The 12,690-nt window shown below is 42.4% G+C and overlaps 1 protein-coding gene across 17 annotated transcripts in view; it reads right to left on the bottom strand.

The window, feature by feature from the left end:
• Window positions 1-11,273, bottom strand: part of RALYL (RALY RNA binding protein like) — a 714,416-nt gene extending 703,143 nt beyond the window's left edge. For 4 of the 17 annotated variants that reach the window (XR_005381163.1, XR_005381164.1, XM_038579643.1 and 1 more), the window contains exons 1-3: window positions 10,529-10,671; window positions 10,189-10,305; window positions 9,516-10,057 (exon numbers count right to left, since the gene is read on the bottom strand). Coding sequence is in view for 2 of the 17 variants with exons in the window: in XM_038579643.1 (XP_038435571.1) it covers window positions 9,516-9,654 (139 nt within the window). In the remaining 15 variants the exon portion in view is untranslated. Of the gene's footprint in view, window positions 1-9,268; window positions 9,399-9,428; window positions 9,452-9,515; window positions 10,058-10,188; window positions 10,306-10,528; window positions 10,776-11,047 lie in introns of those variants that run through there. The other 13 variants (XM_038579631.1, XM_038579632.1, XM_038579636.1 and 10 more) reach the window with 11 other exon arrangements.
• Between the last annotated feature and the right edge of the window lie 1,417 nt (window positions 11,274-12,690).

The following is a 12,690-nucleotide window of genomic DNA, read 5'->3' as shown; positions in this document are numbered from 1 at the left end:
TTATCCGTGCCTTGCTAATCTTCTAATCATGTAAACCTCAGTTGTTTGCTAGAGCCATTCAGATCACAGACTAAGTTACTGCTAAAGAAAATGATGTAATTGTGTTGACTAAAATGTGATAAATTGTTGTTAATTTTGCTATGTTCCCCTTTATGGCTCTAGAATCTTTTGACAGACCTCTTGCATATTCTTGGCTATATTCCCCAAGCTCCTATCCCCATACCAGTTCATTTCAACTTATGACCTTGCACTTACCTAAGAAGACTAAAGTCACCATTACATGCAATATTCCCAACGGGCAGGGTCCTTATTAGTCTTATTACCACTGAATCTCCATCCTCCAGAACACGGCTGAATAAATAAGGAATTCAGTTAACTAATAAACCGACTCAATTTCTTTCCTCTTCTAAGATGTGAACATCTCCTTTCGCTAGCACTGATCACACCAACTCTTTAGAATGTTCTGAAACTTGCTCCTGAAAATTACCATCCTCATTCTTACAGTTCCATCTCTTCTTGCTAGGGGATTCCATCCTGGAAAAAGTAAATATGCATTCACATTTTGAGTAAGATTTTGGTCCCACGATTAGCATTAAACTTCATTTACTTCTTGTCTTCATATATTCAAGACCCCATATGATCTTAAACATGGGCAACTGGACTTCTTTCTGCTTCTGTTCAGCTCTAATATACATGCTTTTTTCCAATGACAACTAACTGACTTTTCAACATTTTAACTGAAAAAAAAAATCAGATAATCTGAAAGAGTACAATGAAATCCACATAACCTCTCCTAGGCATTCAAAAATTGACAAACGAGGGGGCGCCTGGTTGAGAATCTGCATTTGGCTCAGGTCATGATCCTGGGGTCCTGGAATAGAGTCCTACATCGAGCTCACCACAGGGAGCCTGCTTCCCCATCTGCCTGTGTCTCTGTCTCTCTTTGTGTCTCTCGTGAATAAATAAATAAGATCTTTTAAAAAAAATGAATAAGTGATGCTTTGTTGCAGATACAGCACACACACATTTTATGATAACTCATAAGAATGCATGGCACTTACCACTAAATAACTCGTTATGCATCTCCTATTATCATTTATTATCTAGTCTCTATATAAACTTTCCCAATTCTACCAAGGTTTGAACCTGTTGTGTGTGTTTTTTATTAATAGGATATTAAATACAGCTTCCAGCACTGCCTTTGTTTGTCTTTTGCTCTCTTCTAATCTAGAAAATTCTCCCTACCATGATACGACTTTTAAAGAAACAAGGCCACATGTCTGGTATGTTCAATGCAGAATACTAAACCTTGGAAAGTTGTCTATTTCCTCATGTTAAGTTTAACCTGTTCCTCTTTCCCTGCATTTTTCTGTAAACTAAAAGTTAAGTTTAAACAGGTTTTACTAGATTCAACTTAAACATTCTAGCAATATTTCACAAATGGTGCCGGATGGAGACTTCATATTGCATCCATCAGGAGGCTCATGGCATCAGGCTGTCTATTAACGAAGCTAAGTTTGATCACTTAGTTATTTAAAAAGACAACTGCTAGAAGCAATTAAGAAGTAATATTTGAGCACCATGAGTATATGTTATTTCCCCAAATACTTTTAACTAATGATTTTAGCACCTGTTGATGATAGTTGACTGAATTATTTATTTCACTGGGAGTTATAAACAGTCATTTTCTAATTCTAGCATTTCTTACAGAAATCAACTCATATTGATCTAGTCCCTCATCAACTAGAGTTCCTCCTTTAAAAAAAAAAAAAAGCTAACTATTTCTTTCAATTTAATTATCATCAGAATTGTTTTCTGCTTTTTGTGTGTGGGGTTTTTTTGTATTTTTTTTTTTTTTGAGTTTCACTATGGACTCATGGATTTTACTTCAATCAATGTTTTATAATTTGTTACAGTCACTCTTGTTGGAGCAGATCATTGAGAAGTGACAGCTGGATGACCTTCAAACTGGACCCAGACAATCAGATGCTCCTTACCTCCTCTACCGTCCTTGAAATGTACTTTCCACCCACCATCCCCACACTCTCCTCTACTCTTCTAGTACACAGTCTTAAGACGATAATGTGCTGGTGAGTCCATCCAGACTGGATATGTGACTGAACTCCATCAAGGTCTCCATATAAACTTTTAAGATGCTGGTGGGTAGCTGCAAAGATCTCCTTGTCTTGGGACCACTCTATGTAAATTCCCTTGCTTATTATAACTGCCACCCACAATCTGGACTGATGTTGATGTGCCTCTAGCTTCAGTTTCTCCTTACCCTCTGATTACAGGGGCCAGTTTCAAATTTCACCCAAGAAACTCCTGAAGCTGCAAATCCAACATCTGTTGTTCAAACTTATCTGAATTTGGCAAATGGAAGGCCCTTCAAGCTGGCTCTCATATATAAAGTTTACAAATAAAAGTTGATACAGTCTTACTCATCTTTGGATATTTCCCTACCTTCTGGCATGATGAGATATCCCAGGCTCATCTTGTGCTTTTTCTCCCCACACTTAAAATCAGCTAATTCTCTATAAAGCTCTGGACCCTTGAGTAGGAAATGGTATTTAGAAACCACAGTTTGAGCATTAGATGTGCTCACTGCTGCTGGATTTTAGAAAAACCTTTTTAGGAGACAGAGCTAGTAAATGGATTTATTTTTAAAAGCTTCATAGTATACTTGAATCTATGATAGCTTAGCTTCATCTTTTTTGGAATTATCCTGGCTATCTTTTTTTTTTTTCCAAATGTAATTCAAAATCAGCATACCTAGTTCCATGAAAACTTCTCATGGTCTTTCTATTGAGAACATGTTACATGCACACGCACAGAGAAACACACACATAAAAGCACGTGACACATACAATCTTGGGATCTGACCTCTCTGATGCTGTCACATCATACGCAGAATTTTTCATTTCAAGTTCATTTTAGTTCCTTTTTAAAATTAGTGGATTTAAAATTAGTGGATTTTCATCACCGATTCCACCCACCATTCCACACTAGAATTCCCACAGCTCTCCCCAAGCCTCACCTTCCTGTAACCTATGCAGCTGAGTAACACTTTTCCTTTACATAAACACACATACTTTCCTAAGCTTCAGAGAGGACTCTTCCCTTCCTCTTTTTCTGCCTTTAACCAGGTCTTTTTACATCCACTCACAAAACTGCAGGTGTTTCCCAAATATTTGCCATTGGGTGAGTTATTCCCTCCTAAAGATTTAGCATAGATATGTGTGTAATATCTCTTTCAGTGTGTTTTCTAGCTTTAAAGATGAATGTCATTGCACGCTGGTCATTTTATCCAGGAATTCATATTGGAACTTTAAATCAGTTTTATGTCCAGAACTGAACCATTAATCCGACCAAGTCAGGCTCTCCTCTAGATAACTTTATTTTCTGGTTTTGTTTTATAACACTTGTTTTCCTTTCTCTCTTCTCTTTTCTTCTTTCTTTCTTTCTTTCCTTCTTTCTTTCTTTCCTTGCTTCCTTGCTTCTTTCCGAGAGGTAGTGAGAGAGAAAGCAAGCACCAAGGCGAGAGGACAGAGGGAGAGGGAAAGAGAATCTTAAGCAGGCTCCATGCCCAACACAGGGCTCAATCTCAAGAACCTGAGATCATGATCTGAGCCAAAATCAAGAGTCAGCTGCTTAACCAACTGAGCCACCCAGGCACCCCATACCACTAGTTTTCAAGTTATCTAGAATCCAAAACACAAAGGCAGCTCTTAAGAGCCTTTCTGTGTTGGCCTTCAAATACACTGTTTTTATGGATGTGCAGATTTACCAACATTTTTGCAATCCATTTCATCACATTCATTCACACTGTCTCCGCTGTGGTTTATGTTTCCTATTCCTTATTGAAAAATATTCACTGTTTCAAGTTTCAAGGAAACTATTTAATAATGGAAGATTCTTTCACACATCTGAGAAAGCAATTAAAAACAGTATCCTAAAATAACATCTTGCAGTTATATGTGTTTTATGTTATTAACAAATAGATAAAATAAGCTTGAAAAAGCTGTCACAACCAAATATGTGCAACAGTGAATTCTGAGGTGGAGAAGATGTTGATAGTGAGATGCTGGTAGACAGAAGAAACACCTATATTTATAGACTTGCTGTGTTATGAAAATTGGTGGTTCTGTTTTCCTTGTGCAGAGGACTAATTTTCCACTTGACACTGCAAAAGCCTCAAATATAGATTACATTTTATATTTAGAAAGTAAACATTTGTTGACGGTTTTCCCCTGGTTATCTGCAAAGCCACTTATAGACATAGAACCATCTAATCTTGTCTTGACCACAGAGTGCCAGAGACCTCCTCACAAATTTCCAAGATTCGGTTCTCTTCAGAAAACACTATTGTCATAGAAAGATTTGCGATGCTGTGGTTACTTGAAGGTCCTTCCAGGACCAGTAAATGTCTCAGTGTAAATGGTGCCATTTTCTATTATTTCTGGCCACAGCACACACTACTGACAGTGACTACAGCAGTTTTAAATTATGTACCAAGAATACGGATGTAGCAGTTGTATTAGATTAGCTAAAACAAAACAAAACAAAATTCCTCTCCACAAGTGGAACATAAGGGGGATATAAGGTGTCAATTCAGACATTCCTGTCACTTTACCCTATGCTACCTGTGGAGCATTAAGCAAGTTACATATCTAAGTCTCAGTTTCCTCAAAAATATAAAGCAATATCATTATTTTACATTATTTACTATATTTATATCATTTACTTATAATATTACCTATTCATGGAAAACAAATGGAACTGTACTCACTTCAAGTTCCATTTGACTCCAAAATATGTTTTACCTTTTACAATTACCATATGACTCTTAAAATGTACATCTATACACATGGATTCTGTGTGAATGCAATTAATTTCCACTCTTAAAATTTAGACAAAATATTCAACTATTTTGTTCTAAGCAAAATATATATAGAAAAGTTGATGAGTTAGATGTAATTTCATAAAATATACATGCAAATAAAATCTCTAATTTTTCTTTTTTCCATTGCATCTTTCAGAAAAGCAGGACAGGGTTCCCATGCTCTCCACTATAATTCTCTTCATTTAGATTTATACATGGCTCAAGGAATAAATCTTATAGCCTTGACCCCAGGTGAAGAGTCTCCAAGGACAATCTAGAACACTTTTATCCTAACCACTAAGTAAGTTCTCCCACTGCCTTCTCTGCAGCTTGGAATAGATAGAAAATGAAATCAATGCCTTTATATTCCCCAGGTCTCAGCCCCAGAAGACAGCAAGATAATGCAAAACAAACAAAAAAATTGTAATTTGTGAGAGAATTGCAGAACACATGACATCAATTGTCCACAATATAAGTTTGCTATTTAAGAGAAAGAAGTCTAACAAAACAAAGAATGACAACAATGAAAAAATGCCCCAATATTTTCTTGAAAATCTAAAAGCTATGAGAATAAAGTAAAACTAGCAGAAGCTGGCAATGGCTGGGTTACATAGATCTCTTCCACAGCTCAGTTAATGATAAAAATAAGTGTGATAACAAATGTTAAATTTATGCAACGCTTGCTAAATGTGTAACTAGATTTCTATACATACCTAAATTTTATTTAATAATTATTGTTCTCAAAATCAGCGTAGCGAAACTAATTGTCCTTGTCATCAAAAACGTGCAAGTTTATGTTGCCACTGCCAATTACTAAAGAGAAATTTATTAAATTAAAAAATCATATTGAGTTATGAAAATGGGATTTTAAGGGCACCTGTATAAGTAAGTCACTAGAAGTAGCAAATAATAACAATACGAAAGAACAAGAAAATAATAAAAGTAACTTCAGATCAGTGAGGGATTTAAATTAGTTTTTAATTACATTCCAGAGCTCCATAAACAAATTTCAGGAGTAAAATTCATCATTATCACAGTTTTTTTATGCAAAAAATAGAATTTTTCTTAAGGGCAATGTGATAAAAGAACTGAAAAAATAACTTTTTTTTAAATCACAGCTAATAAGCATTTAAAGATAAAAGTTTTCTAAAGTCAGAGAGAATAAATAAATGCAACTGAAATAACATATTGGCCTCAATTTCCTTTCTACCATGCAAACAATTCTCAATACCTGCTTCTCTTCTGCTTCCAATGTAGAATTCTACTTGATTTGATACACTGTATGATTAGTCGCTTGCAATACCAGTAAAGAGTAAACAAAGCATGACCATACACCAACTCAAGGTAAAAGCTTTCAAGAATGTAACAGACATCAGATATTTTCCACACATTTTGTACTAGCTCATTTAAAAAATGATTATTTTTACCTAAGAAATAGTTATTCATATAGCACATGATTCTTCTAACTAGGAAAATACAGTATTTTTGGCATATCACATGTATGTGCATTACTTATTACTTTTCTATTCCAGTGTTTTTATATTCTAACGGCATCATTTGTTTGCATAGATATAGTAGTTCTTTTAAATAGTAATCTCTCATAAAAATTAGAGAAAATAACTGGCAATCTTTTTTTTTTTAAAGAAAAGGCAGTGTTAAGAACATAAAGAGTGCCTCTGTAAGTATGTGTTTGAAACTTTCTGCCCTTATATAATAACACCACCACAGTGTGGCCACTTCATGCAGAGTAAGAAAAAATATCTGTATACTACTCGCTTGCTTTTTAATCACATAAGGGTAAATATAAGGAAAATGTGTTCATTTTTAACAACAAAAATTTCATTCAAAAATGTTTGGACAAACCACACACCCAAGACAAGACTCCAACTAGGGGTTTCTTTCTCTACAATGTTCAAGATTAGAACATAAACTGTGAAATCAATTCAGTAATCCAGGATTTTTCAAAATGTCCAAACGTTGGCATCCCACAGAAAAGTTCTAGGAAATTTAACAGGCTGTTTTAACTTTGTGATGATTTGTCAAAATTTAAATGCAACTCACAAGGTCAACTAATAGTAGTCCATTTAATTGCAGAACACAGTAGCCCATTTAATTTATTCAACTTCTTGCCTTCACTCTTTACCTTTATCTCCCAAACTCTTTCTCCAGGCGTTTGAAAATAATTTGCATGATTAAGCTGATCAGAATCCAAGTGGGTTCCTTACTACATCAAAGAACAGTATTTTTCAAGAAGAAACCAGTAGGCGGTGCTAACTCTAGGTTACTACGTTCAAAGATTTTAAATCAAAACACACACAGAATAGGTGATCAGTTTAAAGAGCTGTAGAATTCCCAGTATGATTCATGAAGGAGGAAATTTCAAAAAACTGCATGTAATAGAACTTAACATAGGCATGAAATATAATGAATTATGACTACTAAATAAATGAAACCCTAACATGACTTAAAGGTTCTTAGTGTGATCTTCAGAATTCAAAGCACAGCTACGTATTTGTTCCCACGTTAAAATCCCGTGAACATCTTTGTCTGCCCCATTATAGTTTCAATCTCATTTGGAAACATCATATAGTAAGGCTTAAGCGCTGCTCCAATCTTAAGACTCGATTACGCCCACCTTAGGGCAGCAACTAGTCTTCTAAATGAAAATTCTGGTTTGATTACTCAAGTTTTTTTTCTTTCTACTCACTCTTTTTCTCTCTTTCAAAAGAACTCAGTGATTCACAGCACATATAACCTGATAAGAAATATTATACTCATGCATTAGTTTGCATTTTAAATAAATGAGCACTTCTATTTTTATCTACATACGATAAAAGTGGCTTTTTAAATGCTTTTGCTAGCTGCTGAAACCATATGAAAGACTGTATTTTATTAGTAACGTGCTCACTATACACCAAAAAATCAAAACTTAAAGCTTAGTAACATAACACTTGTGTCACATCTTAGAACGAGACCTTTCATGGTATCAAGTCTGACTAGCCCACAGACCAGACACGAGCTACCTTCCTTACATTAATGCAACAGGACTTCAACAGAGAACAGCTACAGAGTACAAAAATAACTGCAAGTTCCAAAGACCACTGAGAGTGCACTGTGAATTTTTTTGTTTTAGAAAAAAGCTTTCTACACATTGCAATAAATTTTCATCTTCTACAGATAAATGATCATGTGTACTCCTAACTCTTTCACCACAAAGAGTAAACAAATATAGGCATAAAACTTTTCATTCCACCCACTGAGGTTACAGACTTAGAGAAATATTTGCTCTAAAAGCCATAGCGTATGTAATTAACCCATTTGTTATGGGCCCTTTTGTATGCTGGAATCCGTCTGGTCTATAGATACCCTAGAAGAAAACTTAATCTTAGAAGTAAGTTACTTCCCTTTGCTTTCTATCTGCCTTCACAGAAACTGAAATTACACACATATGACAAATGCAAGGCTGAACTTTTCATTTATGAAAAAAAAAAAAGAAAGAAAGAAAAAGAACACCAAAGCTTCAAAATCAAATCCTTTAAACAACAGTCACCCTCCAGATTTCAAGATTTAAAGTACGACAAGGAATTTGTTTGGACAGCAAGTTTTCCAGCAGACCCTGTCACTGTGTTTGAGGACAGAGAAGCCTTTTTATTACCAACTGGTACACCTCCAAAAAGCAGTGCTAGATGATCCTGGAAATCTCTTAAAACTCCACAGACTATTGTCAACGCAACTGCAAAGCTGCCAAATGCACCGAAATCCATCACACCATCAGCAAGCCCTAGTACCCGCTTGCCCTGCGCCCAGTTCTCAGGAGTGGGGCGGGCGGGGAGGGGGGAGGGGGGGGGCCTTTGGCACCACTAGCAGGTGGCCAAGAACAGGAAAAACGCTGTCCCTCGAAAACTTCAATAAAAGGCTATTTTTGCACCTTAGGGGTTGCAGGCTCGTGAACGCCAACCTCGCAGCTCCAACTGCCTGCCCATCACTGAAAGTAACAAGTTCCCCACCCCCTGGAGGACAGGACGCCAGCCAGCGAGCGCAGCACAGCAAAGACACACGACGGCGGGGGTGGGGGGGGGGGGGCTCCGGGGACCCCGGCGCGAGGAAAGCAAAAGCCCTTCGGAACGAGCGACCGAGCGACGCGGGCTGGGCTGGGCTAGACCTACTGCGCGGCGTGCCCGCGGCCGAGGGGAGGGGCAGGAGTCGCGCGGGCGGGGGCAGGTGCCATCCCCGGGCTGCCGGAAAGGTGTGCGTGTGCAGCCCCTCCGGAGGAGGCCGCCCCTGCGCTCCCCGCGCCCCGCCCCGCCCCGCCCCGCGCGCCCTCGCCCTCGCCCCTCCGGCGCCGCAAGTGGCCCTCGGAGAACTCCCGGGGCCCGCGCAGCTGACCTGGGCGCAGCCTGCGGACCCGCCGCGTCGGGCTCACGTCCGAAAACGATCCCGAGGCAGGGAACGCACTTGGGCTCCCCCCGGCTCCCGGCTCGGCTCGGACCCGGCCCGCGGACGCACGCGCGCGCACACACTCACACGCTCACACGCTCACACTCACACGCGCGCGCGCTCCCCCAGCGCCTTCCCGGCCAGGACCGGTGCTGCCGTCGCAAACCCGGGAAACGCCTCCGAGGGGACCAAGTACCTGCTCGCTGCGAGCTGCTCAGCTGTTCACTTCGTCCTCCGTTGACAAGGAAACCAAACCGCACTTCGCTTTTTTTTTTTTTTTTTTTTTTGCTTTTTTTTTTTTTTTTTTTTCCAGAAAAACCTTCCACTGCCATCATTTGAAAATTGATTTACGGGGAAGGGAAAGGGGAGGCGGAAGGGAGAATATAGAGATATCAGGATATCGATCGTAAAATTATCTCGGGGGGGTTCTTTTTTTTTTTTCTTTTATTAAAAAAAATTCCAAATGTGCAAAAGTCATAGTTAATACAAAGGAAGGGGAGGAAAAAAGTATCTTGCTTAAAAATCATCCCAGTAACCAGCTGCAAGAAAAGTTTCACGTTATCAAGGGGTGTCAAAAACAGGAGGGGGGGGGGAGAAAAAAACGGATTTGTTCTCACCGGCTTCCAAAAACGGCACCAAAAAATAAAAAATAATTTAAAAAAATAGAAGATGAAGGTCTTTGCTCAGTGGTTTGTATCGCAAAACCACAAACTTGTAAACACTGCCGTAAAAGCCCACCTAGACAAAAAAAAAAATCTGATCAGAAAAAGAGTATGCCCAAAAAAAAGAAAAAAAGAAAAAGAGTTAGAAACATGCTTTTTTTTTTTTCTTAATTTTTACAAAGGGGGGAAAAAAATTAGGCACCGTACTTCACGTCGCTTTCTCCATAAAACCAGTTGCACATTTTGCTGGACTCGGGAGTCGCTCCCAGCGGGCTCGGCCGCCGCGGGCTCCCGGACACAGCGCCTCGTCTACAGAACCATCGCCTGCTAGAAAAACTTGCATTCAGGAAAAGGCTCAAAACCACGCTCCTCCAGCTTTCCCCAATAGAAACAATAATCAAAGAAGTGGAGAAAAAAAAAGAAAAAAGAAGAAGAAGAAGAAGAAAAACAAAAAAACAAAAAAAAAGAACCCAAAAAAAAAAAAAGGACAAAAAAAATAAAAAAAAAAAAAAGAATAGGACAAGAATGCCACTGAGAAGGTACTCACCGAGCGGGAGTAAAATGTTGGAATAAAAATGAGATTTGGTATAAAATACAGTATGGCGGTGGAAGAAGGAATGAAGCGCGTTTTTTTCTCCCAGTCTCGGCCTCAGGCACTGACACGTGACTCGGAGCCAGGCCGACTTGCAGGCGGCGGGGAAGGGCCGAGGCTGCGAGGGGGGAGCCCCACGGAGCCCGGCTCCCGCGGCGGCGGCGGCGGCGGCGGCTCCCGGCGAGGCTGCGTCCGCTGTGAGCCCGGCCGAGCAGGTGCCGCTCACGCTGAGGCTGAGCACACGCACACGCACACGCAGGGCGGGCAGGGCGCGGGCGAGAGGGGGAGCCGAGCGGGGTTGGGCCGGAGGCGCGCAGCTGCCGCCGCCGCCGCCGCCGCCGCCGCCGATCCCGCCGCCGCCGCGGGCAGCTCCGCGCGTGCAGACCCAACGCCTAAGGAGAGGCGGGCGGAGGCGCGGGGGGTGCGGGGGTGCGGGGGTGCAGGGGGGCGGGGGGTCCGCAACTTGCGGCTCACCTCCAAGTTGCCCGAGCCGGCCACTTCCCTAGGCATGCATCTATGATCTCGTTTTATTTATTTAGTCCTTTTGCAATCTCTAGGTAGTTACCTGGGGAAGAGATCCCGCCCCTTTCTCTCCCGAAGTTTCACTCTTAAAAGCCCGATTTAACTCCTTCATTGTAGTCCTCCCTGACTCCCCTTCCCGGGCCTCCTCCCTCCGAGGCCGCCGCGCCCCGCCCGGTCCCCAGGTCTGCGCTGCCCCCCGCGCGGCCCGGGGGCGGGGATGGCGGGGATGGAGCTGGGGGGGGGGGCGGCCGGCGCGGCGCGATGCTGGGGGCGTGGCCTCGGGCCCCCGAGGGGGAAGGTGGGCTGGGTGGTTCGGGAAAGCCCGGGGCGGGTTTCCTTTCTGCGCGCCGCGGAGCGATGGGTGGGGGTGGGGGTGGGGGTGGGGGGCGCATGGGTGCCGTTCGCGCATCCGGCCGCCGAGCGAGCTTTGTCTGTCGGGTCCGCGTGAGCGCGCGTGGCTCCCGGCGCGGGGGGCGGGCTCCGCGGGGCGCAGTCCGCGGCGGGGGCGCCCGCCCGACTCTTGCTCAAGTTGCGGGCTGGGGCTGCCGGTGGGCGGAGAGGTTGGAGGGAAACAAGTGAGTCCATTGTGTGAGTGCGTGCGCTCCGGCAGGGGGGGAGCCTCGGAGGCAGCGAGCGAGCCCTGGGCGGCCGGGAGGGGGAGCCGTGCGCCCGGAGCCCGGCGGTGGCGCAGCCCGCGCGAGCCCAGGTGGCTGCGCCCCGGATTGTGGAGGTGGAGGGGGCGGGGGGGCGCGGGGCGGGCAGGCATTTCTGCACCTAGCACGCCGGGCTCGGTGCAGGCCGCCCCACAAAGATGCCACCGGCCAACTGCAGGCTGCCTTGGGGTTCTTCGGTGGCTGCCTGTTGAGGAATCAGCTTTCTGGGCGCTGGAACACATGGACTTTCTTCATGTCTGTGCCCTGCCGGCATCAGGACCAGTGTCCCCCACCCCACCCCACCGCACCCCACCCCCGGGTGCTGCTTTGAATCCGGGGTGACTTGGCATCGCCGTGTTGGAGCATGAGCAATTAACACGGCCCCGCAGTTCACAGATTGCCGCCCCTGATCTTTTACCTCCGTGTTTCTGATGTTGACATTTAAAGATAAAATGCCTCTCCATCCGAGATGATCTAACCTGGACGGTTCTGAAAATTAAGTACACATCCATTATAGAGAGCTTCCACTGCAAATATGTTTCTCAAACACCCTGGTCAGAATTCATTGACCAAATAAAGTATTAATCCCCAATTCAAATAAAAGAGGTTTAAAATAACCATTAAAATGTCATTAAACATTTATTTTGGTGAGTTGCCAACTCTACACCCACTTATTATACCTACATTAGAGTTAGGATTGCTGATTAGAAATAGTTACTGAAAAAGATGAATGCGTCAAGGTGGATTTGGTAACTTCGGAAGCCTCTTTGAGTTCTATTGGGAAATCATAGGATTTTAAGCTGGATGATACAGATCAACTGTGCTTTTCGCAGCAAAACATGTTGGGCTTTTTTTTTTTTTTTTTTTTTTAATAAGATCTCTTCACATGTGGTCTTTTTCTTCCCTGAATCATGAATTAATTTTGTCTGCCATTAAAACTTA

Source organism: Canis lupus, chromosome 29, assembly GCF_011100685.1.
Source record: "Canis lupus familiaris isolate Mischka breed German Shepherd chromosome 29, alternate assembly UU_Cfam_GSD_1.0, whole genome shotgun sequence".
Taxonomy (NCBI): Eukaryota; Metazoa; Chordata; class Mammalia; order Carnivora; family Canidae; genus Canis; species Canis lupus.
The sequence above is the reverse complement of the archived record's forward strand: the minus strand, read 5'-3'. Positions and strand labels throughout refer to the sequence as shown.